The 26,083-nt window shown below is 38.0% G+C and overlaps 1 protein-coding gene across 3 annotated transcripts in view; it reads right to left on the reverse strand.

The window, feature by feature from the left end:
- The window catches only part of LOC131032019 (B3 domain-containing transcription repressor VAL2), a 200,353-nt gene that overhangs the window by 28,927 nt on the left and 145,343 nt on the right, over positions 1-26,083 (reverse strand). For all 3 annotated transcript variants that reach the window (XM_059212159.1, XM_057962905.2, XM_057962904.2), the window contains 2 exons: positions 21,617-22,045; positions 19,192-19,241 (listed from right to left, as the gene is read on the reverse strand). In XM_059212159.1, coding sequence (XP_059068142.1) covers positions 19,192-19,241; positions 21,617-22,045 — 479 coding nt within the window. The remainder of the gene's footprint in view (positions 1-19,191; positions 19,242-21,616; positions 22,046-26,083) is intronic.

Here is a 26,083-nt window from a genome sequence, read left to right on the forward strand (position 1 = left end):
GGTGTGCTCCTCACTCTGTGTCCTTCCAGCCTCGGATCCTCTTGAATCCCTTCGAAACAGTGTGTCTGGTTCCACTCTGCTACCCTCACCAATCTCGTCCAACGTGAGGGTTAGGTCCCCCAAACGATGTCGGGTGTTCTCAATCAATTCAAATACGTGGCCATCTCTGACCAATCTCTCACCGCCATCATGGTCTCCTTCAGTTGCTCCTTCGGCAATTCTCTGTAACCGCCTTCTTCGTTTCGCTTGCTCTTCCAACCTCAATGCTCTATAGACAACCTCATGCTCGTCCTCTTGCCCCTTCGGCACACGATTCCTATCCTTATTCAACATTACTAGCATTAATTATTTTCTCTGTACTGGTTGAGGATCCTTTGTCGTCAACGGTTCTCGTCACATTCCTCCTCTTCTCGTCAAGTCCTTTCCTCGAATCGCTACAGGATATGTTGCCAACGACGTTCACAATTGGTCTCTTCCCTTCGGTCTTCAAGTTCAATTAAATTTCTTGCCAAAATCCTCAAGAGGCTCCCCAGAAGATCAAATACGAGTGTGTTGACCATGATTTCACTACGTACAGTGCCTTCAGGAATGGCTCTCTCCCGACCCTCCCTCTACACGTACTGGGTGACGAAAACGTCCCACAAGTCTACCAAATCATTCATCGACTGATTCTCTCGTGCTTCAGCCTGGGTTTCCTCTTCGTGTGTATCACTGTCGATAACGATCAACTGTTGATCAAATGGTCAGCCCATTAGTGCCTACCACCTGCAGCCATCTTGATCTCCGGCATTTGAATCGGCTATGGCACCAAATGTTTTGCCCTCTAGGGTATGTTTCAGAACATCACATAATGCAAGCAAAACATAATACTACACATATGCACGAAATGTAGAGAACTCGGAACTGTACAATCATTAATGCCAACATTACAATGAATCTTCAGAACAACATCAATATAACATAATTGCATAATCATATCCCAAGATTGGGGTACACGGATATATATACACGAGTGTCGACCGGCTTGTTGGTGTCTGTTTTATCATCTACCAAACATTAGGATAGGATACCCGAAGGCATTCAATCCTCTCCTAAAAAATTACTATTGATTCCAAGGTCTATATGTGCGAACAAGCAACTTTAGTGGAATAGCTTCTTGGGTAGTGTACGCTGAAATTTCAAGGGGGACTTACGTTTAACAAGTATCTTGAACTGCTGGACTTAGATGGATTTAGCAATTTTAGGCTCTTCTTTTTTGGGGGGGAATTTTCTGGGATTTAGAATTTTCAAAAGAAAGGGAAAAAAAAGATAGGGTTAAGAAGGCTAATCTAATCCTACGAACTCTGGAGACGGTATCAACTGGGTGCTCTCGAGAAACCAAACCTTGCTTCGCCACACTAGGGACAACTACACAAGGCCGGTGCAATCTTCAATGGGTTGTGCTTATGATCGAGATGTAGGAATGCACAGGGGATGGGCTCAGACTAACTTTGCACGGTAGAATGGAAATCATCCATTTACCAAAAGTATGAGCGGAGATACACCATCAATTGACACTTATCAAATCCTTCATTCAAATTAACAACAATGAAAGAAAATCTAGATTAATTTTAACTAAGTGTTGAGGCAATTGAAACCATGCAAATCATTCAAATAATAGAGATTACCAAGCAGCGCACATGCAATATATTATCTCGAAATGACCTTAAGCAACAATACATCAAAAACCTCACACCCTCCAAATGAGAGGAGGCAACCTTATATAGTTTTTCAAAATGAATGAATGGCCGAGATCAAACAGCGATCAAGGACCAAGATTGAAAGTTTTAAACCCTAATTAGGGTTTCCCGAAATACTATCAACTCAAACAAATGAAAGAGTGACACGTGGCGCAGCTGCTAATTTCAATGAGGTGAGTGGCCACTTTCTTCTTTCAGAGATTCAACGTATCTAGACACAATGAGCTTGACCTCCTCCATGGTGACACTTGGCAAACTGCCAATCCGGAAGTCGATGAGGTCCACAACATCGGTACATGTGGCAAGGATGCCTTCCCATTCAACTGCTTGGGTGAGGAAGTTCTCATCGATGGAGAGGAAGTTTGCAATCTTTGAAAGATCGCCTTTGTCAATCATCCCTGAATCCCGGAAGAAGCTTGCTTGAATCCTGGCTCTCAAGTTCTCTGCTTGTAAATGCTTCTCCCTTAGGCTTTCCTTCTTCCAAACCTTTGACGCCACACGAAATACCTTACCCAAGATCTTTCTAACACTTGCCTCTGTCTCAAAGCACTTGGTCTCGGATTTCTTCAAAACCTCAATCCGAGTGACCAGAGTATAGTACCACGTGCTGAAGTCGTACATGTCTCCTGTCTATATGATGCCTGCATCCACTAAGCTTCTCTTCGACATGCCTCGGATAACCTTCAAATGAGGGAGTATTTCATTCTGAATTTCATCCACCTCTTCCCAATTAGAGGCTAGATCCTGGATACGATCAATTAATAAAGAAGTTGGCTTATGTGTCCATACTAAGTTTTCTACCAATGTGTCAACACGCACTGAAGCGTCTAAAATCCACTCCTTTTCTTAAGTGTACGAGCCCTTCATATCATCATAGTCTTTCATTGATCCCTGCTGAAGAGGTTGTGGCGGAGTAGCCGGAACCTCACGATTGAGTGGGCAAGTGATATGGAGAACATATTTCTTCCACTGTTGGTTCTCTTCTTCAACCTTCCTCCTCTTTTCCTTTTCATAAGATAGCCTCGTCTTTAGAACGTTGCAGGAGTCATCAAAATATTGGACCTCTTGGTCCTGGGTGGGTTTACCCAACTCTATGGTGGTAACCTTGTAATCATCCGCAATGACATTGTCTCTAGTCTTCCCTTCTTTGGGCACCGCTATCTGGACTGTCCTAAATCCTACGCTGTCTCTCTGAATTAGGGAAAACTTCCTGCCCGGTTTGGGTGGTTTAACTATAGTGGGTTCATTCACCTTCTCCAGGAATGCCGCGGTGACCTCCTCGGGGAAGGCCTCCTTGGGAACCTTGGCCTCTATCCTTGCTCTCAGCCAATCCGGAATGGTTGATTTCTCTATAGTGTTCCGATCAAACTCATCATCTACCTCTCCTGGGTTTGCTGGTATGCCATCCAAGAAGATTGTAGGTGCTTCAATTTGCTCTCTGTCTGGACTTTGGAAGACCTCTTCCACTACTTCCTCAACTGGCTAGGAAAGCACTCTTACTTCATCGTCGATCACACAGATGTTCATCTCTTGCTCCCCAGTTGCACTCTGATCGGGCGCAATGGAAGCAGCACTTAGGATGGAGTGACTCTCGCTAGATTCTCTTCTCTCACCTACAATCCTTTTCCCTGTGACCTTTGTGGAGCTTCCAACCAACTCCTTCCTCTTTCGAGACCCAACACTTTTTGGATTTCGAGCATCACCGGCAGAGGTACAAGGATTGACGGACGGAGTATCATCTACTCCCATTAATTCATAAGTCAAGGTCACACCTTTGGCCTTCAACTGTTTTGTCTTTTCAGACGCCCACCACCTTGAATACTCAACCACCGACCTCATGAGGTCTGCTAGATCTGATTTCTCTCCCTCTGTCCAATCTATTAAGACTAAGGGTTCATTTTTCATCTTCACAAAGCCCGGCTGCTGAAGTTCTAGGCTTTCTTCTACCTAATCGACAACTTTGAATACTTTCGTTGCTCTCACCATACTCAAAGGGATTCTTGACCAGTATCTCTTCCTGATCTCGAAGCTATCGGCTGCATTAGCCCAGTAGTCTTCTAGATCCAATCTGTGCTCAAACGGTGTTCCTTCGATCTTCTTTATCCTATGGAATGGATCGAAATCTTTTCTTGCCTTGTATTGATAGAAGGGATACCAGGCCAACTCCTTCACAGCGGTTGCAGCAGCTTGTGATGATGGACATGTTTCCAGCCCATTACCAATTTGTTGTGACGTATTCACACATCGCCCCATTGCAAATGGGGACCCCTGCTTTTTGCTTTCTCGGGTTTCTTTTTCTGGGTTTCTAGGGTTTTGTCTTTGAGCCTTTGCGTTTTGAGTGTTGTTAGGGGGATTGCTGGATAGCAGGCTCTGCTTGAGATAGGATGAGTCAGTGGGTGCTCCGAGTTAGGGTTTCCTTCAAGGTCTTCCTTAGGCTTAGTTTTTGCTAGTGGCGTCCCGTTTGAGTCCTAGGAAGTCAGAGAGTGGTTGAGCAAATTTGGCAAGGATATTGAAGGAATGAATCAAGGATCTAGCCTAGGAAAAAGTCAAGCCAGTTTGAGGGTGAATTGAACCTAGAATGGGAATTTCGCTCCTGACCCTTCCAAAGGGTCCAGAGCAAAATTCATGTAAAACCCTATTTTCCACAAAAACTGGGGCTATATGTCAGCCTAAAGGAGAAATTTGCATGATCATGAGGAAAGGAGGCCTAATGAAGTTTGTCCAAAGTGTGAGGAGGAGAAAATACGTGAGAAGTTGGCTCAAAAGGTGAATTTCGCTTCTGACCCTTCCAAAGGGTCCAGAGCGAAATTCATATTTCCTCCATTTTGCTTCTTAGCTTTTGACCAAGTTAGGAGCTTCTAAGGCATGGTTTGGTAGGTTCTGATACATATTTGCCTTGAAGAGGAATTTTTGGACCTCAAGATGATGAAAGCTAGCCTCAAATGGGAATTTCACTCCTGACCCTTCCAAAGGGTCCAGAGCGAAATCTTCCCTTGTTGCCTTCCTTTGGCCTTAAAACCTAGTCCGACCTTGCCTGGACCCAGTTGGGTGATGAAATATCTTGATAGTGAAAGAAGGAAGTTGATTTGATCAAGTTTGGTGGAGAATGAAGTGAACCTAAGTGAGAAGCTAGCCAAATCATGATTTTCGCTCTTGACCCTTCCAAAGGGTCCAGAGCGAAAATCCTCGAAAACCTCAAAATTCTCACTTATCATGGCCAAATTCATAGTTCATTAGGCATGTATAGAGGTGTTTTGACATGTTCTAGCCTTAGGAGATGAGTAAAGGTGAAAGGAATGAAGGATTCTAGCCTAAAGGGTGAATTTCGCTACTGACCCTTCCAAAGGGTCCAAAGCGAAATTCTTGAAAACACTCATTTTTCCTTTAGCAAGAGTCAGGACCAAGGTGGAGATGCATGAGGAAGGATCTATGTTTGCCTCCCAAAGAGGATGAGAGTTGGAAAAGTCGAGGATCAAACCCAAAACATGATTTTCGCTCCTGACCCTTCCAAAGGGTCCAAAGCGAAAATCTTTGTAGCTCTCATTTCCTTTCTAATTTTGACTAAGTGTTGGTCTCTAAGGCACGTTGGAAGATGAATTAGTATGTTTTTGCCTTGAGATGGAGTTGGATGATTTTGAAGATCAAGATTTTAGCCTAAAAGAGAATTTCGCTCCTGACCCTTCCAAAGGGTCTAGAGCGAAATTCATTATATACTTCATTTGCTCCCTTGTTTTAGCTAGAAACCTTGCTCCTTAGATGGAAAACGATCTATATTTGCCTCCAGGAGAAAATTGGAGTTTGAAAAACGAACAATCAAGCCCAAATTGTGATTTTCGCTCTTGACCCTTCCAAAGGGTCCAAAGCGAAAATCCTCCTAAGGCTCATTTCCTCCCTAGTTTGACCAAATTTTGATTTGCAAGGCATCTTGAAGGGAAGAGTGGTCATGTTTGGACTTTGGAAATGTTTGAAAGCTTTGAAAAAATGAAGGATCAAGTCAAGAATGAGATTTTCGCTCCTGACCCTTCCAAAGGGTCTAGAGCGAATTTTCTCAAAACCACCCTTTTTTACCAATTTTGTGCCAAGCCTAGTGCTGACTAAGGTGAGTTTTGATGGAGAGGTCCTTAGGAATGACTTTGACTTATCAATGATTATCAAACGTGAAGGATTTTGAGCCAAATAGTGGAATTCGCACCTGACCCTTCCAAAGGATCCAGTGCGAAAATCCTAAAAACTATCCTTTTCTCCAAATTTTGTGCTAAGTCGGACCTAAACTAGGGTGAGAGAAGCTATTTGGAATGCCATGGAAAGATGTTTGACCATCAAAAGTGTAAATTTGAGCTAAAATGAGAATTTCGCTCCTAACCCTTCAAAAGGGTCCAGAGCGAAATTCTAGATAGGTCTCGTCCCTGGCTAGGTTTCTGAGCGAATTTGACCTTTTCGGCCTTGTAAAGATCAAACCAATGTTGCCAAGCTGGGAAATGAATTCAATGTGAGGGAATCCAAAGGAAATCAAGTGAAGAAAGTCAAATTGGGTGTGAATGGGCAAGCAAAATGAGAATTTCGCTCTTGACCCTTCCAAAGGGTCCAGAGCGAAATTCATCAAAATCACTATTTCCCCTTTGTGTTAAGATAGGATTTTGATTCCTAAGGCATGAAAAGACTGGAGGGAGGTTACTTAATCCTTGCAAGATAAATTGAAAGTGAATAAGATGGAGGATTAAGCCTAAAACAAGAATTTCGCTCATGACCCTTCCAGAGGGTCCAGAGCGAAATTCCCAATTTCACTCAAATTGCTCATGATAGAGGTCAAGGCGTGGATCCCTGGGCTCTGGAGGGAGGAAAACTAGTGTGTGCTTGCCTTGGAAGGTATTTTGGAGCGGAAACATGATAGATTTTGTCCTAAAAGGTGAATTTCGCTCCTGACCCTTCCAGAGGGTCCAGAGCGAAATTCTTAAAAGCCTCTCTTTTGCCCCAAATTTGCATCAAGATTGTTGTTGGTTGAGAATAAGGGCGTCCTTTGGCATGTATCTAAGCAAGTACGGTTGCAAAGTGAGAACAATTTGAGCCAAGAATGCAAATGTCGCTCCTGACCCTTCCAGAGGGTCCAAGGCGAAATTCTTATAAGGCCTCTCCCTGGGGAGAGTATTGAGCAAGCTTCATTTTAACATCTTCTTGTTGATGATTTAAGGTAGAAAATGCTATGTTGAAATGAATTTATTGTATGTCCTTAATCATCTTTTGGTTTGCTTTGCAGAGGAAAGAAGACCAGATCGACGACAACCGCTTTCAGTCCAGCATCATCAAGGACGACCTCTTCCAGTCCAGCATTTCAAGGAAAGGTACACCATCCATCCTATACATCAAAGACAAAGGAGGTCAGAGCAAGGGTTCGTTGAAGAAGCAGACAGTTTCAGAAGAGTTAATTAAAGTTAGCTTCTCAGCATCATCAAATTGAACATCAACCAAGTTGCAAGTGTCAAACAAGGTGGCGTCCCAGTCATCATTCCTCCAGTTGGGTTGGTCCACCTCAGCGTGTCCAGATTCATTGTACCTGACTCATCAAAGATGACACAAACTTTGATGTACCTACCCCGGTTATCCATTGGTCGAATATTCCAGAGAAGAAGTGTCCAAATAATGCAATTATTTCATTGGCCAGAATTGAGTTTGTTGTAACAAACCCTAATTAGGGTTTTCATTGTAAAATCTCGGCCATTCATCTCAAGTTGATCTCAGCCATTGAATTGTATTGAAAGCGCTATATAAGCCCTGGCTCCTCATTTGTAAAGGCTAATAGTTAGTCCATAGCTAGAAGGTTAATAGTTAGTTCATAGAGGTTAGAATAGCTAATGATTAATAGCGAATAGAATAGCAGTTAGAGTAGAATAGGAAAAGAAGGCAAAGATTGTTGTCAAGATGTTGTAAAAGACTTGTAAACTTCATTGAAGAAATGGTGAAATCTATGGGTCGATTAAACAATTTGCATGGTCTCTATACTTCTCAGATTTGATTTCATGTTATTAGATGAGTGGAAGAAATGTGTTTAATTGATGGTGAAATTTGTATATCCATACTACTACCAATTTGTTGATTGCAAACTTGCTTTGAGTAGTCAACTGGAATCATTCAACTTGAGCTTAACTGCAATTGTCGCTTCTTCATAGACATGCATCAGCCTGATGGTGTCTATGCCTGTAGTGATGATCTGAACATCATAAAGCTTTCCTCCGAAGATCACACTAACCTTGTGGAGATGGTCCTAGGATGTCAAAACAAGACTTAGTTAGAATTTCATCAAAGGTCATTCATTGCTCTTAAATTCTTAGCGTCAGAATTGGATCCTTTCCTCGCCCTCATCCTTTTCCTTTTTTTTTCAAAATCTAGACTAGTGAAATCCTATGTTCCAGTAATATTCAAAGCGAATCAAACGTTCAGTCATCAAGTGTAAGTCCCCTTGTGATTCCAGCAAAAATCACATCATACCACAAAGAGCTTATCCGCGAGTAGAGAACCTACATACAAGAACCTTGGAGTTACTCCAACTGATCCTTCGGCGAGATCTTTAGCAGTCGGAAACTTTGCTCAAGAGAGGATAAGATACCTCTGCGTATTTTATTCTGTGTTTGGTCCTGTAATAAATACAGATCAACACAATTGTAAGTGAGGACGTTCCTGCCTTCTTCTGCTTATCCCTTTGAATCACTATATACTCCTCCAATTGTCTCACAACCTTGAGCAACACCACTCGGTTAGTAGGGTAAGCTGGAAGCTTGTATGGAGGCTCGAAGAATCCCTGAATTCAGAGGTAAGTGAATTTTGGATATTGGATGTACCAACACCCGAACCGACCGATGAAGTCCATAGACTCTTGAGAGAGCCTCTAGTGCAAGCCACCTTGAAGTGTCCGGGTAATGTGCATCAGGAAGGTATCATTCACCCTTTTGAAATGGAATTTCTCCTCCATGTGGAGCAAGGGATAGCAATCGTATACTGGAAACTGGTTCTCCTTGTTCCCAACTTCTCCTCTACAAGTGAGACCTTTGTACCTGTAGGTCCTGGCCAAAGAATAAAACAAGTAAGAACTCATGAAGAAAGTCCTATTCGTCTCCAGGTTCCTTAGCTGGTTGTCTAGGTTGTCGCTAATCATTCGGGCCCAGTCTATTATTTTTACTCCATTGATTATTTCATTAATGAAATAATACATCCAGGGTTCGAATGGAGCTCCCTGAGGATTTCCTATTATTCTATTGAGTAGGACAATCATGTCCCCAATGTCCTCCTTGAAGTATGCTCGCACTAGGCTCTTTCTCTGGAGTTTGGAGGCGCCTTTCCTCGGCTTGTCTAGCCAGGAATGGTTAACTATGGCATCATATTCCTCTAGGTGGTCCTGGTACAAACTGTCAGCTTCGTCCTTAGTCATATACACTGTGTTGTGGTACTCTGGGATCCTGAAGGCCTCTCTGATGGCCTCATCGCTGACATTTGCCAACACTCTTCCATCAGGTGCAACAATGTCCTTACTGATGGGGTTGTAGTGTTTGGCACATTCGACTACTAGTTCATCGCACTGCATGGTGGGGAGGAAGCCAGCAACATGCACAATACCACTCTTCATCATCTTTCGCGCAATGGTGGTAGGCACAAGGTTGTCCAGACCAAACATTCGCTTCTTAAATTCCCTCAGATTGATGTGTCCGACGTTGGTGTCGCTGATGTTCTTCCACTTTGAAGTCATCCTCGACTCTGGAGGAGCATCTTTGTCTACCTGGACTTTCATAATGTCTAGGGCCTGCAGGCAAACAATGAAATTTTAAAGTTAGAAAATAATTTGCAAAGTTTTGAAAATAACGGGGCTACGAAATGGCTAAGTGTTGGAAAATTTTCCATTTTTATTCTCATACTTAGCCATAAAAATCGAATTTTCACCTTAAAACCCTCAGTCTTAAGGCTAGTTGTCGTTATCATCAAGTGTCAAAACTCTCAAAAAATTTCATACTTAGCCGAAAAAAATGATTTTCTTTCTCCAAAATTTTCGAAAAAATCATTTATTAAATTCTGGAAAATATTTAGAGAATTCATAATTTTAATTTCACCTCTGACTTGGATAGAAGTAAGTCTAGAATTTTCTCCAGAATACTCAGAAAATTCAGAAAAATTTAGATAATTCTTCCTCGTACTAATTGCCTTTCTCCAAAAATCTGTAAAACTTTTGCCCAAAACATAGTTATCCAACTTCCAGCAATATCTAAAATTTTCTTCAGATGATCTTCAAACTGACATACTTTACTAAGCTCTCCTTACTAACTTTGAACTTCTTGGTGTAATAATGAAGTTGATAATGAAGTATTTGTAGACAAGGTTAAGTAGAAACCCTCAAAATCATCCAACTCATACTTCTAATTTTAACTTCATGTTTCCCAGTTTTAAGACAATATCTCAAAAAATACTTTCCATTTTGATTTAAGTTTGAAGATATTTATCAATTCTCCAATATTCCCTTTCAACAAAAAACTTTCCATTCTGATTTAATATCTCAATAATCTTTCAATATTCTTTCAATATTCTCTTCCTCCAAAAACTCTTTCCATTTTGGATTTATTTTGAAGATATTTAATAATCCTTAGATATTTTCTTCATTTTGGATTTAATTTTGAAATCTCTGTGGATTTTTGTGACATCATGTTGACTTGGTTTGACCTTCCATGTGTAGGCGAACTTTAGGCAAGGCTCCCACCTTGGGCGGACTTTGGAGACACCTCCTAGGGCGGACTTCTAGCAACATCCCCTAGAGCGGACTTTTGGCAAGGCTCCCACCTTGGGCGGACTTTGGAGACACCTCCTAGGGCGGACTTCTAGCAACATCCCCTAGAGTAGACTTTTGGCAAGGCTCCCCATCACTTGGCATGCTTGGGCGGACTTTAGACAAGGCTCCTCATGGCCTAGGCAGACTTTGAAGGTTGCTCCCAACACTTAAGACCTTGGGCGGACTTCAAGCACCTCTCCTCATGACCCTCTAACCTATGGCGGACTTTGGTAGTGTCTCCCCAAGTACCTCCAGGACAGTGGCGGACTTTGGAGTGTTGGTCTTCATGGCCTCCCAACCTTGGCGGACTTTGGAGAGTGCTCCCACATGGTCTCCCGTATCATGGTGGAGTTTGAGCCTACAACAATACTTCAAAACCCTTGTTAGCCAGACTTAGAAAAATTTTCAGAGAAATTTCAAAATTTCACAACTTAATCAGATTTAACCGGATTAACTTGAAATTTGAAATCCATGCCTAGGTGGATCATCTGAAGGAGCAAAAAGCCTAAAATCTAGGGACTTAGCTTTTTAGGTCAAAACTTGGAGTTTTCGAGTTCCGATCGAAATTGGTCAATGGTGCAAGTGTAAACCCTAGGTTTGCATCCCGAAAAAGCAAAAATGCCTGAAATCTAGGGATTTAGCTTTTTAGGTCAAAACTTGGAATTTTCGAGTTCCAGTCGAAGCTGGTCAGTGGTGCAAGTGTAAACCCTAGGTTTGCATCCCGAAAAATCAAAAAGCAGACATCCCTAAAAAATAGGGAAAACTTTCTAAAAATAGCCATATCGGGGATTGGGCTAAAAATGCCAAAAACGAAACTTCCTAAAAAAATAGGAAAAAACAAAAAAAGCAAACTTTCTAAAAATAGAAAGTTGTCCAAATTCGTCCAAATCAATTGTGATCTTTGTCCTTTGGCTTTTCTAAGCACTCTGGTGGTGCTCGCATTCCGGAATCACATAACTTGCAAAAACTAACTTTCAATCGTCAGGGCCTGAAATGCTCCGAACTGGACAAGGCTTGGGGAAGCTGCAGCAAAAGGTCATAGGACACTAACAAAACCCTAGAAAGCAGGAAAAGAGAGGGTCCCCATTTGTAATGGGGCGATGTGTGAAAAAGGTCACAACACGGCTGTCAGTGCCAATCGTCAGCAATCGTCGACCAACCGCCAACCCCTAAACATTTACTAGCGAATACTAATTTTCCCAACAACAATCATCTTTTGTTAGGAATGAATCGTTATTGTCTACTCCCTAAAGTATGGGTTTTCAAACTACTAGAAGTAAACAAAACATAACAGGTACATGAACAGTAACAACAATATGATTCACAGAACAGTTATGCCAAAAAGATATAGCTTTTATTCCAACATGTAAACTGGATACAACAACAGTGCTCCTGTTCCCATTACAATATAACATATATATACCACCCAACGGTTCGCCGAGATACCAACCGTTGGCAATTGCCAACTAACCCCTACGTGACATTACATTGCCATTTATTAACTAAAAATAACCAAGTATTATTCATATGTCAGCAATTTACCGCCAACAATTATCTCCTCTTGGTTGAAAAAACAACCATAACAACACAAGAATGAATGAATTTGAACCCCTCATGTCATACAAACAACATAATGGGGGCTAGGTTTGGAATTCCTTATTCCAAATTAGGATCCTCTCTTCTAGTTATAGTGCTAAGTAGGGTACATGTGCTAACTTTTATGGCAACAGATGGAGTAAGGGCCCTACAAGGGCATAGATAGAGGCTGTATACCTCTAATATGTAGGCTATGAGAAGTAGACAGGCAATATTGAGACGGGGTGGGGGTGAATCAGTATTGCAGAAATAATACTTTTTAAAAAACAACAAAATCACAATCAGAATAATCTTCAATGACAAAAACAACAGTTATCTCGTAGAAAACCCTTTTGGGTGAAAAACCACACCATTAAAAAACTTTCATTAACTTCAAATGGGCTTCAACCCAGATTACAAGGCAACAATCGCAACAGAGCACCAACTCTCCTCTCAGCACTAACTGAGAACAGCAGAGCTCCAACCCCCACACAATTGAGAGCACCAACCCCCTCCAATACACCAACTATGAGAGCTCAGAGTTACAATTATTAAAAAGAAACTGTCTCAAAAACTCAAGATCGTTCCCATTTCAGATTCCTTCAAAATGCAGCAAACACAATTGAACTATGAACATCAAAAGAATTTTCAGCAAAAGATCAATAAGTTCCTCCAAGTGCTCATTCCAATCTCCCTTTTCAGTAAGGCGCATTCACCCAAAAAAAATTTAACCAAAAATAACTAACTCTTGAAATATATATCTGAATCTTCCTTTTTAACCCCACACGCATATCTCCTTTTTATTGAATTTTAAAAAAAAAACTCCAATAATATCTGCACCTCTAGCACTACGTTTTTGAAATCTTATTTTCCTCAAAAACTATCTTCAAAACCACGCATGACTTGTAGCCACAGAAAACGAACCAAAAACACATCCATGATTTAAAATGCACAGATTAATATTTCAACTATACCCATGAATAATAGCATTCAACAATACCACTCTTCTTTCAAATCCAACACACCTTAGATATCTCCGCAAAAAAAATTAAATTAGTAACACCACATTCACAACTTGGTATTGGTCAAAGGAAAGCATCATCCAAAAATTTTAATGCATGAGTCCAGACCACTCAAAAACTCGACCCTTCTCATAATAAAAACATATCTTATTAAATTCCTTCCACACAAGGAAGTGAACATCATGCAGTCTCTAGCCATTATTCTCCACTCTCTTTTCAAAATACAAGAGCAAGAATCTTGGAAGAATATTTCCATAAAAAAATATCATGTATTACTTGCCATGGCATCACCCAACTTCTAATCCACAAGCCAAAAAAAACGCCTTTTCAAATACCACGAAGGCACCACCATCATCGCACTAAAAAAATTCAAGTAGAACCACGACACTTCCACGGCACATTCTAGTTCATTAATAATTTTGAACCTCATGCTATTGTAAATAGAAGAACACTTTCTCCTTGCGTATCAGCTTATTGAATGTATTTTTAAAACCATATTCAAAGCTTTTACATTTCAAAAATTAAGGGAGTAGACACAGTTACTAGTAGTCTTCTACCATCCCTCAGGAGCACAATATAAATGAATTTCAGCACATAAAGTAATCACAAGAGCTCTTACAAAAGCTTAAAAAATCAGCGCTAAATAGAGGATGAAAAGATTTCGCCAAAAATTAGTATGTTGATAAATGCCCATCGCAATAGTCTTCATAAAAATATCGACCCCTAAAAAAATATGTTATCAAAACACATAATAAAAACTCCTTTGACCATAAAAAATGACAAGGCATGTAGAAAATTCAACTCAATTCAACTCATGACATGGCATAAAATCTGATTTGGCTGTTGACAAGAGACCAGTAGGCACACAGCTCAAACAGGCAAGCAACCAAGCACCTCAAGTAGGTAGACAACCAAGTAGCTGAAGCAAGAAAGTAGACAGCTGAAGCACACAACCAGCCAGCTCAACCAAGCACCTAAGCAGCTCAAGCTGCTCAACCAGGCACACAAGAAGATAGCTCAATCAACCTTCATAGACAAACTCAATTTAGCCTTTGACATCAATGACAAATAATCCAACAGGCTACCCTTCTCCATTTGAGGTGATCATTGATGGTTAAATCCTATGACTCGTTCAAAGATAAGCTTATTGACACTCAAGATTGACAATAGTCAAGGAGCGTATGCTTGAGATTGACAGTAGTTAAAGAGCGTGCTTGAGATTGACAGTAGTCAAGAAGCATATGTTTGAGATTAATACTAGTCTGTAATGTCCCCTACCTGATTAATATAATTAATCTATTTCAATATACTAAAATTGATTGAGAGACTAATCATGAAGCCAGTCATTGATATTCCTCAACTTATTAGTTATTAACAAGTGCTTATTTATTTTCCTCATTAGATGATTAATTTTGTTATTCATAGTTCTTAATATAGATATCAGACCCTGATACTACTTCAGTTTTAAGGGAGAAGGGTGTTGATGTGTAGCTAGGTCGGATCCCTTCTAGGGCCGACCTAGCACATACAAATGCTAATTGGCCTATCCGCCTTAGCATTTTATCATCATTCCGTGTTGCATTGATCAGATTTGAGGTTGGCCCTATTTGGGCGGATTATGTAACTTGTGGTTAAGTCCTGACCCAAAATGTATCGTGTAAGCTGGCAGTTATTTGTAATTATAGGTCAAGACCTATTCAAGAAACTTGTAAAGAACTTGAATTTATTGTTACTTGTCGCCAAAATTGTATAAGGCTGACCAAGATTATTGATTGTATGATTTCCTATAAATGTAAGGTGACTTGTAATCTCAAGTCAATCAAGTCATAAGAAAAATACATCTATCTCTGCTATGTACGAACTATCTAATAGCAATCTGCATCAAACATCAGCGAATCTGATCTGCAACCTTCAGCGAACTTGTTTCTTGGTGAAGCGAATCTGATCTAGATTGAGCGAATCTGTTCCAGGCTAAGCGAATATCATTCTAGGTCTGCTGAAGATTGTCTAAGGCTGCCGAACCTGCTTCACACTACCGAATCCATGTGGTTGTGGTGCGATCACCCTCAAAAAGAAAGTGAACTTCAATCTAGGATCAGCAAACTATATTCTGAGAGTCACTGTCAAGTTTGGATTTCTGATCAGCATCATATATCAGATAAGTTGCATTGTATGCCCTAGAAGGGTAATGTTAATTTGCTGTTGTGCCTAATCTAATCGGATCTGAGATTTTCTTGCAGTGTTTTTCACCTCCAAGAGGGAGGTTTTCCCAAGGTATCACTGTGTTATGTGATAAATTTATGTTTTCTGTTATCTACTTTCAGTCTGATTGCTAAACTCAACAAAGGGTCTATGGATGTTACCAAAGTGATTAGAGACTAGATACAATGGGTTCCCACAAATTTTACAAATCTAAGCCCTTACCTATCTTGGGTCTATACCCTCAAGGCTTATGGGTCGCTGATCCCCGCCCTGTCTTGGGACTTAACCTATTGCTTGGATTTAGGCTGCCCCTCTTTGGAACATCTCATCCCCATCTTCTTAAATACTGACAATACTAGCAAGAATGAATAGTATATACATTTTCTCTTTAATGTTTATTTAAGAGTTCTTTCTGATTTTTTCAATCTAATATTGTTATTTGCCTGATCAAACATTATATCTACATAAATGAATCAAATTATATTACCTATTATATAAATTATTAACACTACCATTGCCTAAAACACTAATTATTAGTCTATCTAGTGGCTGTAAAGGCAGACAGATCTGACATGTTTCAGATCTGGTTTGCCACTGTATATGAGATTAAGTATTGCTGTCTTACGTATTATAGTCTAAATTAATATTACTACTAAATCCTGCATAAGAATATTATCGGGTTGCATATATCAAGCACATCCCCATGCATACTGCCAAGAACCAAGATGTTGTTGAGACATGGACCAGCTAGGACTCGAACCTAGGACCTTCCATACGCTGCTGAAGTGCTCTACCACTGAGCTACTGGCCCCTCTTGGACCAGTCCATCGTCGGTCCGGGTGTGGCTTATTTCCAACACCAACACCCCCCCTTAAGCCACACCTCTCGTGTGCTTGGGGCTCCTAGCCTGGACCTGGCTCTGATACCATGTTGAGACATGGACCAGCTAGGACTCGAACCTAGGACCTTCCATACGCTGCTGGAGTGCTCTACCACTGAGCTACTGGCCCCTCTTGGACCAGTACACCGTCGGTCCGGGTGTGGCTTATTTCCAATACCAACAGATGTTACTGTCTGTAACTTAATAACAGTTCTGACCTGATCTGAATGATCTTGCAGACTATCAATATCTCATATATTATCAGTCTCAATCCCTTCCATTCAATGATGATCTTACTATGGCTGAATCGAGTCTCAAGACAATTTCTCATATCAATCTGATCTGCTCATTCCTTCATGCCCTTGGAATGATCTTTCAATCTCCTTTTAATGCCTTCTCAGATATCTGGAAAGAGGCGACTTTATGGAGGGATGCGTTCTTTCATTTGCTAATAGCTAATCTTGTTTCTTAATTGAAATCGCACCACCTCTAAATGAGCAGCCACGTACTTATGATGTCTCCTCAATATTGATTTTAATATTTGTTTGACTTCTTTAACAACTCCTTTGGATCGCACCCCTTGGTTAATATAATAACTGCCCTTAAGAATTTATTAACTTCCTCCAATAAATCTTAATCATTGTTTCCTCTATGGAACATAGTCGCACCTTCTAACACTTCAATATTTAATAATGTCCAAGTTTATGAACCACCGTTTGTTCTTTACATGATAATCTCTGATTTCTATAGAAATATGTTTGACTGTATTGATTAACTATAATCGCTGTGCTAACCGTATATTGAATATCTAATCGATTCATCTCTTTGGTAGTGGTAATTGATATCTGTTTGGTTGACTGGATACTAAATTTTATCTTTTAGAGATGTGGTATATGTATCATGGCAGGGGGCATGACATAGTCAATGAGCATACCATGCCGGGGGACTGTTAGCTGTACCATATAGATAGCAGGATAGATTTTGCTAGGAGCATGTGAGCCTTGGGGCCAGCAGCATGCCAGGGATGGATATTCTTGGTTGCTTAGCCATCTAATAAACTGTAGGAAAGAGAATTTTTGTAGGTAACAGATTGGGCCCACTTCATCATGTTTGATATGGTAGATCCTAATATGGAATTCGTATCTCAATTTACCATTGGTAGGGACATCTTGGGTAATTGGTTATTAGAAGGTCATCCCTAAGCACTACAGGTTGGCCTAAATGTCCATTCTCTCATCACAGACCACAAAATCTGCTTGGAAGGTTGGATAGGGATTATATCCATATTGGAGGGTCCATATTGCACCCCATGGTGAACCATGGTAGGTTAAAGACAAGGAGTCCACGTGACGTTGCATAATTCTTAAGGTAGACCTTCAGGTGATGATAATTATTTTCTTTCCATTGGTAAATATGTATATTCTTTTTATGATTCTTATAGTTAACATGTAGGATGCATGAATTATGAGAAATTACATTGCTGGAATTTACTTGTATTGCTACCCCTGAATGTACTTACTCTTTTGTTATCATAATGTTAAAAAATAAATGCGTGAAATTTTCTGATCCTCTCTAGGGTTGTTGGTAATTGGATGCAAGAATTATGAGAAATTGAATTTCTGGAATTTACTTGTATTGCTGCCCCTGAATCTACTTTCTCTTTCGTTATCATGATGTAAAAAATAAAGTGTGAAATTTTCTGGTACTGTCTGGGGTTGTCATTCAAAGAGAAAAAGTCCACAACATTGCAGAATGCTTAAGGTAGGCCATCAGGTAATGATAGTTATTTTCCTTCCATTGGTAAATATGTATATTCTTTTTATGAGAAATTACACTGCTGGAATTTACTTGTATTGCTGCCCCTGAATGTACTTACTCTTTTGTTATCATGATGTAAAAAAAAAAGAATGTGTGAAATATTCTGGTCCTGCTTGGTGTTGCCATTAACTGGATGCATGAATTATGAGAAATTACATTGCTGGAAATTACTTGTATTGTTGCCCCTGAGTATACTTACTCTTTTGTCATCACTGTGTAAAAAAAAAAAGAATGTGTGAAATTTTCTGATCCTATCTGGGGTTGTCGTTACAGTGCATCAAGGAGACGCTCGACCAACAAACTTGAAACTTTAAAAACTATCACGAAAGGAGAAACTAATTCACTTGTTCATTTGCTTGGAGGACTGTTTCTAGTACAGTTCTCTGAAGTTTTTGACTTGGAAGCAATTCCCTGAATCTCTGTAAATTATTTCAAGGTGTTTGACTTGGAAGCAGTAAAGTCTAAATAACATCCTGAGAAGCTAGAAGTGGCAGACCAAAGATAATAAACAAGATAGAAGAAAGGAGCTCCCCTAGGGAAAAACAATTATTAAGGAGAATTATAAACCTACGCAAGTGGATATTATGCATGAAACTGTGTTGATATGCAAGCAGACATGGTGGATTCCTTAGAGGGCCCCTCCTATATAGCACAATTGTATCACCCTAAGTTACCAACAGTTCAGAATATGAAGTTTTGAATTTAAATATTGGTAAGTGAATTGCATAATGAAATTCTCCTCTTCTAGAAGTTCTGCAGTGTGCTCCAAGCTGCAAAAAGTTAATAAGATCCAGCAAAACACTGGTTAATGTCTCAATAATTTCATTGTTTGGAAATCTCTCTCAACATATAGCTTAGTTAAAAAAGATCTGAAGCTTGAAGTTTTCGTGGGCACAAATAACTTCACATTTACTTTATGCATCAAATTCTGATATTTGGAAACCATATCAATAAGACATACTGACATAAAATAAGTTACACTCTTTTCATCAGTTTTTGACCATCCAAAAAGTTAAAACCCCACCATATGTATCTCTTAAACCAATGCACAAATGTTGGCACTTATGCTTCAATAAATCAGTTTTCAGTGTTCAAGGACTGGACCATTACTTGCCACCATAATGAACAAGAAATTAAAATTAAAAGAACTACCTTAATCGCTTGGAAGGAGAAGACATCCTCTTGCCAAAGATTGGAGGCTCCTACAAAATGAAACATGAAAAGAAATCTAGTTATACAAGGGAACCATGTTGTACATTGAATATCCCTCCCTTAATTTTGAAACAATTAGATTTCATCATCATAAACTTTTTTAACAAAGAAAATATTATATTGATAAAAAAGAGATTACAAAAGAGGTCTATAAACAAAATTAGACCATCTTCATGAAGTAAGCTATCAGTAGATAGAAGAGTAAATCATGGAGGCGTAAGAGCTTATGTTATCAACCAAGAGGATTTCCTAAATGAACTTGACAAGGATTATCACTCTTCTATCTGCTGAGGAAGAACACAAGCTCAAATAATAATTTGATGGTGATGGTGATGGTGATGGTGATGATGATTATAGTAATAGTATTAATAGTAACATTAAAGAAAACAGTATTCATAAATATGTAATAACAATATAAAAAAGCACTTATATTATAAACTAAAAAATACTTGCAAAAGTTTGAGATCTGGACAAAGGGGCCCCTACTTTCTGCTTGGGATGGGACAGCCATCTCAATAATTGAGAGCTTTCAAACTTTAACTAAGTTTTAGAAACCCTCCTCCAAACTAACAAAATTTACTGATTCATATACAATCAGATATAAAACATTTCACCATATAAATTACATATAAATAATCTGTCACTCCTGATCTTCTTCTCATGTTTTCATATGTTACTCTGTTTTACCATGTCTCATAGTGTGGGATGCAATTCTTAAAGCATGCAGTATAAATTCTTCCAAACAATAACAGTAATGCCTAAAAGTATGGATTCCTACTGCAACCACCATTTAAAAGACATTGAACACCTCTCCTTGAAACAAAATGTACGCTCAATTTTTCCATCATCCATCAAGACGTGTGCAATCAAACCATTTAAAACAAATGAAATAATTAAGCAGTAATATGAAATCGAGCCAATAAACCCAGACAAAAGTAGTGTGCATTGTTTACTGATGAACTTTTAGATAAATTAATAATGGACCTAAACAATGAACAAAAAGTACAGCATCTAACAAGTAAATATCAAATAACGAAAGCATAAATATCTGTCATGTTCAAATTCAAATATAAAAGAAATTAAGCAGCTGAGCTGATATAAGTCTTGTAATAGCTACAAAAAATCATTATCAAAAGATTTTTCCTAGAAATGTAAATATTTTACTCCTTCAGGTCACTCTCTCTAAAAAAAGAAAACAGAAGATTATTTACGAAACAAAAGTATCGTCAATAGCATTGTAAGAAAACCAAGTACAAACTGTGTAATGAGAATTCCAGAAAGTGAAAACAGGACAGAAATTTCTGTTGGTCTAGACTACAAAACAGTATATAATCAGAATAAAATAAGAAAGCCTAGCTCAGTAGGTGTAACTCTAGTGATAACACATAATATAATCATATTAAATACCTGTGTTCAAATCTCACCCCAGGAACCGTGCATGCTACAGATAATGCATACAAGCATTTTAAAGCATGTGCAGTAACACCCTCAAGAATGGGCATGTGTTTCTATCACATTCTTGAGGAATCGTATAATACTCACTAACCAACCAAAACATTTAGAATATGGATAGGAACAAGGGTTTAGGAGTGAGACATTCATGGTGTTCGATTCTCAACTCATGGATAAGAACCATAAATAGAAAAAATTAAGACAGAAATTTCATAAATATATTTATAATTTGTATTTGTCTTCCTCCTTTAATAAGCTTACTATTAACATAACAACAAATGAACAATTAAGATTTTTAACTAGAATTTAACCAAATCAAATATTTTAGTCTTCAACTGTTTAAATTTCTCAGAAAGAAAATTAATAATTTTAAATCTAATTTGTAAATGGGTAGGTTTTCTACTTTATTTTATTTGTTTATACATTATGATTTTGAAAATATGTATGTTGTGAACTGTTAGGGTTTCTAGTTTATTTTAGTTGCTTTTAACAACATTCAACCTTCTAATGTATTTTTTATCTTAAATGTAATGAATGACAAGTTCCTAATTCTCCTGAGCAAACAACTGTGTACTGCACGTTTCAAGCTTGTAATGACGATTTACTTTAAAACAAGAATTTTTTATAAGCTTTTTGGTGTATTTAACTTGACTAGGGCTTTTAAAGTTTATTGTTTTCTTTAAACCCTTCCTTAAGAAATCCTAATAACTTCATACATGGGAATCTAGCATCTGCAATTCTCACTCACTTGTGTTATCCTGATGATGGGTCACATACAGTAATCTGAAACATTCATGAAACATCTGCTATTCAGTTTTCCCCAAAAGCTTCGTGCTCCTCTAAATGGTTAAATAAATAAATATACTGCAAACTTCCAAATATTGATGCATTAGATGACCATAATGAGCCGTACCTCATATTCTTCAAATTCATGCCCTTCAATGATGACAACACTTGGGACAGCCATTAAAGGAGGGCAAAACAAGTTTTGAGCTTTTTCCCACGTTACTTTCAACTCTAATGCATCTTCATTATCTATCCGCAACCTCTTGTTTTTAGTGCCAAGATTATGGCTCTGCAGTTTATCCCCTAGCAATACTGACTGCAAAATTTGCCTTTCTTTTGATTTTCCTCCAGCACAATTATTTTTATACCATTTACTGTATGTATCCGAATCATTGAATGGACATATAAACTCCTCCTTCAGAGAATCTGCTTTTCGCTTCCCAGGATAATGTACAATCTCAGACGAATCAGTATTTACAGACATGTTTTCATTTATTCCACGATCAGAAAACTTGCTGGGAGATGCTCCGTTGCCAATTTTTGAAGTTAGACCAACCTGTCAATGCAGTAGAGAACACAGAACACCACTCAAACTTGTGAATGAATTTTGGTTTTACTTCTAAATCAAATTTACATCAATGCACAGTTCTTTATATTATTTTCTGTATTTTTAAATAGAAAATGTGAATTTTCAGTTATCATACAATTTTCAGTTAAGGTATTAGATAAACAAATATTTTGAATATGTGCATTTTAATCAGAGTACATCTTGGTTCTCTGTTTACTTATATCTATGTTAACCAGGGATTGCCTTTATAAATCAAGAAATGGTAAATTTTATTTCTCTATACTTTAGATGTATAATCTTTAGTTGACCACCAATCAAATTTTCTACATGAAATGCATGCTCAAGATAAAATAAATAAACAAATGCTTCCCTTCTGTCAGCAATGAGGTAGTTAACAGAGTCATTTGAATATTTGTCAAAGTCACTATTTGAAAACTTGTTGTATAAAACACAGTCAGTGCACCATGGTTAATATTTGCATTTTAATCAGAGGACGTCTTGGCTATTGCGCTTATTAATATCCATGTCAACCAGCCATTATCTTAACAAATCAAGAAACAGTGAATCCGGATTCCCCATACTTGAGAAGTTAAAAAATTTATCAACTAGAAACAGAATTTTATATGTTGTGCTGTAACGTCCCCACTTTGAAATAGAATTTATTGGCAAATAATAATAATAAAATTAAAATTAAAATATAAAAGAATATAATTAAATATAATTAAAAATTTAAATAAGTTAATGAATGATCAAAAGACATGGAATGGAAAGTTGTAACTCCCTCAAACATGAGATGTAAAAGGGAGAAGAGTACCTCATTTAAGAGGGGATAATTTTGGGAATCAGAAGTACAGATATGATTTAAATAAGAAGTGCAGATCTGATTGTGAAAGTTTGTGTCCCTTTCAAAGGGCAGAAATAATGAAAAGTTGCACTCTTTCAAAGGGTGGTAATGGTGAAAGGGTGTGTCTCTTGCCAAAGGGCATACATGATGAAGAGGTGTGACCTCTCCCTCACATTAAGTGATCTAAAGGAAAGGAATCAAAAGCCTTCAGTGATATCACCATCAATCAGATCAGATCAGAACTGTTATTAAGTTACAGGCAATAACATCCTTGTTCTTGGTGGTATGCATGGGGATGTGCTTAATATGTATGCTTAAAATATGAAGCCTGATCATGTTCTTATGCAGTATTTAATAGTAATATCAATATGGACTGTCATGTCCTCGCCACGACACTACACCGAAACAGTAAACAGATCCTAACCGTAATATGAAATTGTCTTACACAAGTAAGAGTTCATAATTTTGTTGATTGTAGAACATTCTACAATTGTCTATCCTCAACAGTCAGAGATGTTGCAGGGCAGATATGATAAGACTTGATATATAGTAAATAATATTTATATGAAAGAACCAATCCTCTTCCCTTCTAGTAGTGATCTTCTCTAGGACAGAATGGGGATTAGTTATAATAAACAATGATACATTAAAAAGAGCGATTAAATCATGCGGCATACAGTTAGTAGCAAAAGAACACATCCCATTCCAATGGTCACCACTTTGAAGGAAGGTTGTAACCCTCCAAACCGGATGGAAGAGTATAAGAAGACAACACCCGTGCATTCAAGGCATTATCAGATGAGATGAGATTTGGCATTTATAAGAAAGTAAATATACAGCAGTTCGATTCTATACAGTGGTTGTGGTATGAGTTTCCCATAATGAATACTGTTTATATCTACATACTACTGACTGATAAAGTATTTTGTTTATGATCAGTATTGTATTGGTAATTAATTACTGATCAATGCTTAAGTATTGCATTAGTGTTTGAGGATTGAATAATCTCAAAAAAGGGGAGCAGAAAGAACAGATCGAACCTGCAACCATCAGGGAGAAAAGGCGATACTCTGGGTTTTTTCTATTAAAGAGACAAGGATATTCCCTCTCTAACCTACCCTTAATAGTTAAGAATTATAATCCAGGATAAACTAGAGCATTTTATAAAAGGGGACATTACATCTTGGTTATTGCGCTTATTAATATCCATGTCAACCAGCCATTATCTTAACAAATCAAGAAACAGTGAGTCCGGATTCCCCATACTTGAGAAGTTAAAAAATTTATCAACTAGGAACCATATTTTCTGTGTTGTGTTGTAACCATACGAAATTTTTTGTATTGTGCCCAATTTCAAGCTGACTTTCAGCAAACACACATCATGATTAAAACTGTCTTGTTCTTCCATGTGATTTTTGTCATTTCTTGTTCATTACTTTGCATGATTAACAAACAAGATTTTGAACACTGCTGTCTAAGATGGAGAATGAATCAGTTTTCCACCGATGAAAAAATCAACAAACATTCAAGAAGATCAATACATGCTATGGAGGGGAAATGCGTCAGAACAGATGATTTCAGTGTTGAGGTTATTAGAGGAGAACATAGGTCAATAAGTGGAGAAATGATGATGACAAATCATAAGGCATAGAAAGGCGCACCTTTGTGAACAAAATCAAGTTTCCAATTCAAGTTCAAAATTGTACATTGAGCATACCTGATAAGGCAGAATGAGAATGAGTTCATCAAAAACAAATTTGCACCATGAAGTGCAAACCTAACAAGGGCAAGGAAGTATTACTATACCCTTCACGTTCATGAAATTGTTACATCCCATTTGTGCCCTAGTTGTTATTATGCTACATTTACGCCATGTTATTTGTGCCATAGTTGTTTTATGCTATATTTACGCGATGTTAATCATGCCATAGGTGTTTCATCTTATTATTGAGTGATGATGCCCTAGATGTTCATGTTATAATTGAGGGATGATGCCCTAGATGGTATTTGTGCTCAATGTACTAGAATGTTGATTCACAACTTTTAAATTGATGTTTTGATATTCAACATGATGACATTTAAAATGTTTTGTTGTTGTTGATAATATTTTTGAAATGTCGGAGTTAAAACAAGAGTTCAAGCGAATTGTTTGAATTGGCCAAGTGTATGCAAGAGTTCATCGTCCTCCGAGAAGGGAGGGGAAGTATCATCAAGTCGGGAGGTAATGAAAGAGAGCTCATGCCATCTAGAAACCCTAACCGTAAGTTGAGTCAGGTTGTCTCATGTTGACTATGTCTTTTGTCAACCTGTCGTGTCCAGTAACCCTAATTTGGTCTTAATAGGAGTTTTTAGGGTTTCACAACTCTAAGTCGTAGATTGGATTCCAAGTTAATTATTATTATTTTATTAAGGAATTTAATTGTTTTTATCGCTTATGCGTTAAAATAATTTATACATGTATATATTACTATATATACATATTATATACATATACTCTCATATATAAGTATGTATATGTATGTATCCAGGACATTAATGAATACATACATATAAGTGTTTGTATAGAGAAATACGCATATAATATATATGTATAAAAATATAAATATTAATTCACACCCTTTTATGGTATGATATTGATATTAAATATTTTGACGAATCCTTTGTTATGGTCTTTTATAAATTCTTATTGGATGCCAAGATTCTTGGGCAAGTCTAATGTAATTTTCATTAGCACCAAATATATAAACAAATTCATTTATATGAACTTACATTTTATTAAAGGCTTATTGTTATTTAATATATTAAAACATTAATTAGTAAAAGCATCCGTACTAGCAAAATAAAACACAGCATGCTTTTATTTGGTTTAAAATTCATTCAAATTAAAAAAGAAATTAAGCCAAAATATTAGAAGGCGATTCTTCTAGAAGATTATGAGAGGGAAGTCATTTTGATGTGATTAATAAATTCTCCCTCAAGGAAAAAGGAATGAAATTGGCGTGATCTTTTGGGAAATGAAGTTAATCGCCTCATATCGTAAAAGTTGATAGTGGTTTTGGAGAAAGCGACGAAATACTTTTCAACAGCTTGATTTTTTTTTCTTTTTTAAAAGGTCTCTGCAAGTTCTGCGTATACATTTTGAGTTCTCTTGAGAACCTACCAGCAACAGGGGTTGGAAAAGA

Source organism: Cryptomeria japonica, chromosome 10 (assembly GCF_030272615.1).
Source record: "Cryptomeria japonica chromosome 10, Sugi_1.0, whole genome shotgun sequence".
In the NCBI taxonomy this organism is placed as follows: domain Eukaryota; kingdom Viridiplantae; phylum Streptophyta; class Pinopsida; order Cupressales; family Cupressaceae; genus Cryptomeria; species Cryptomeria japonica.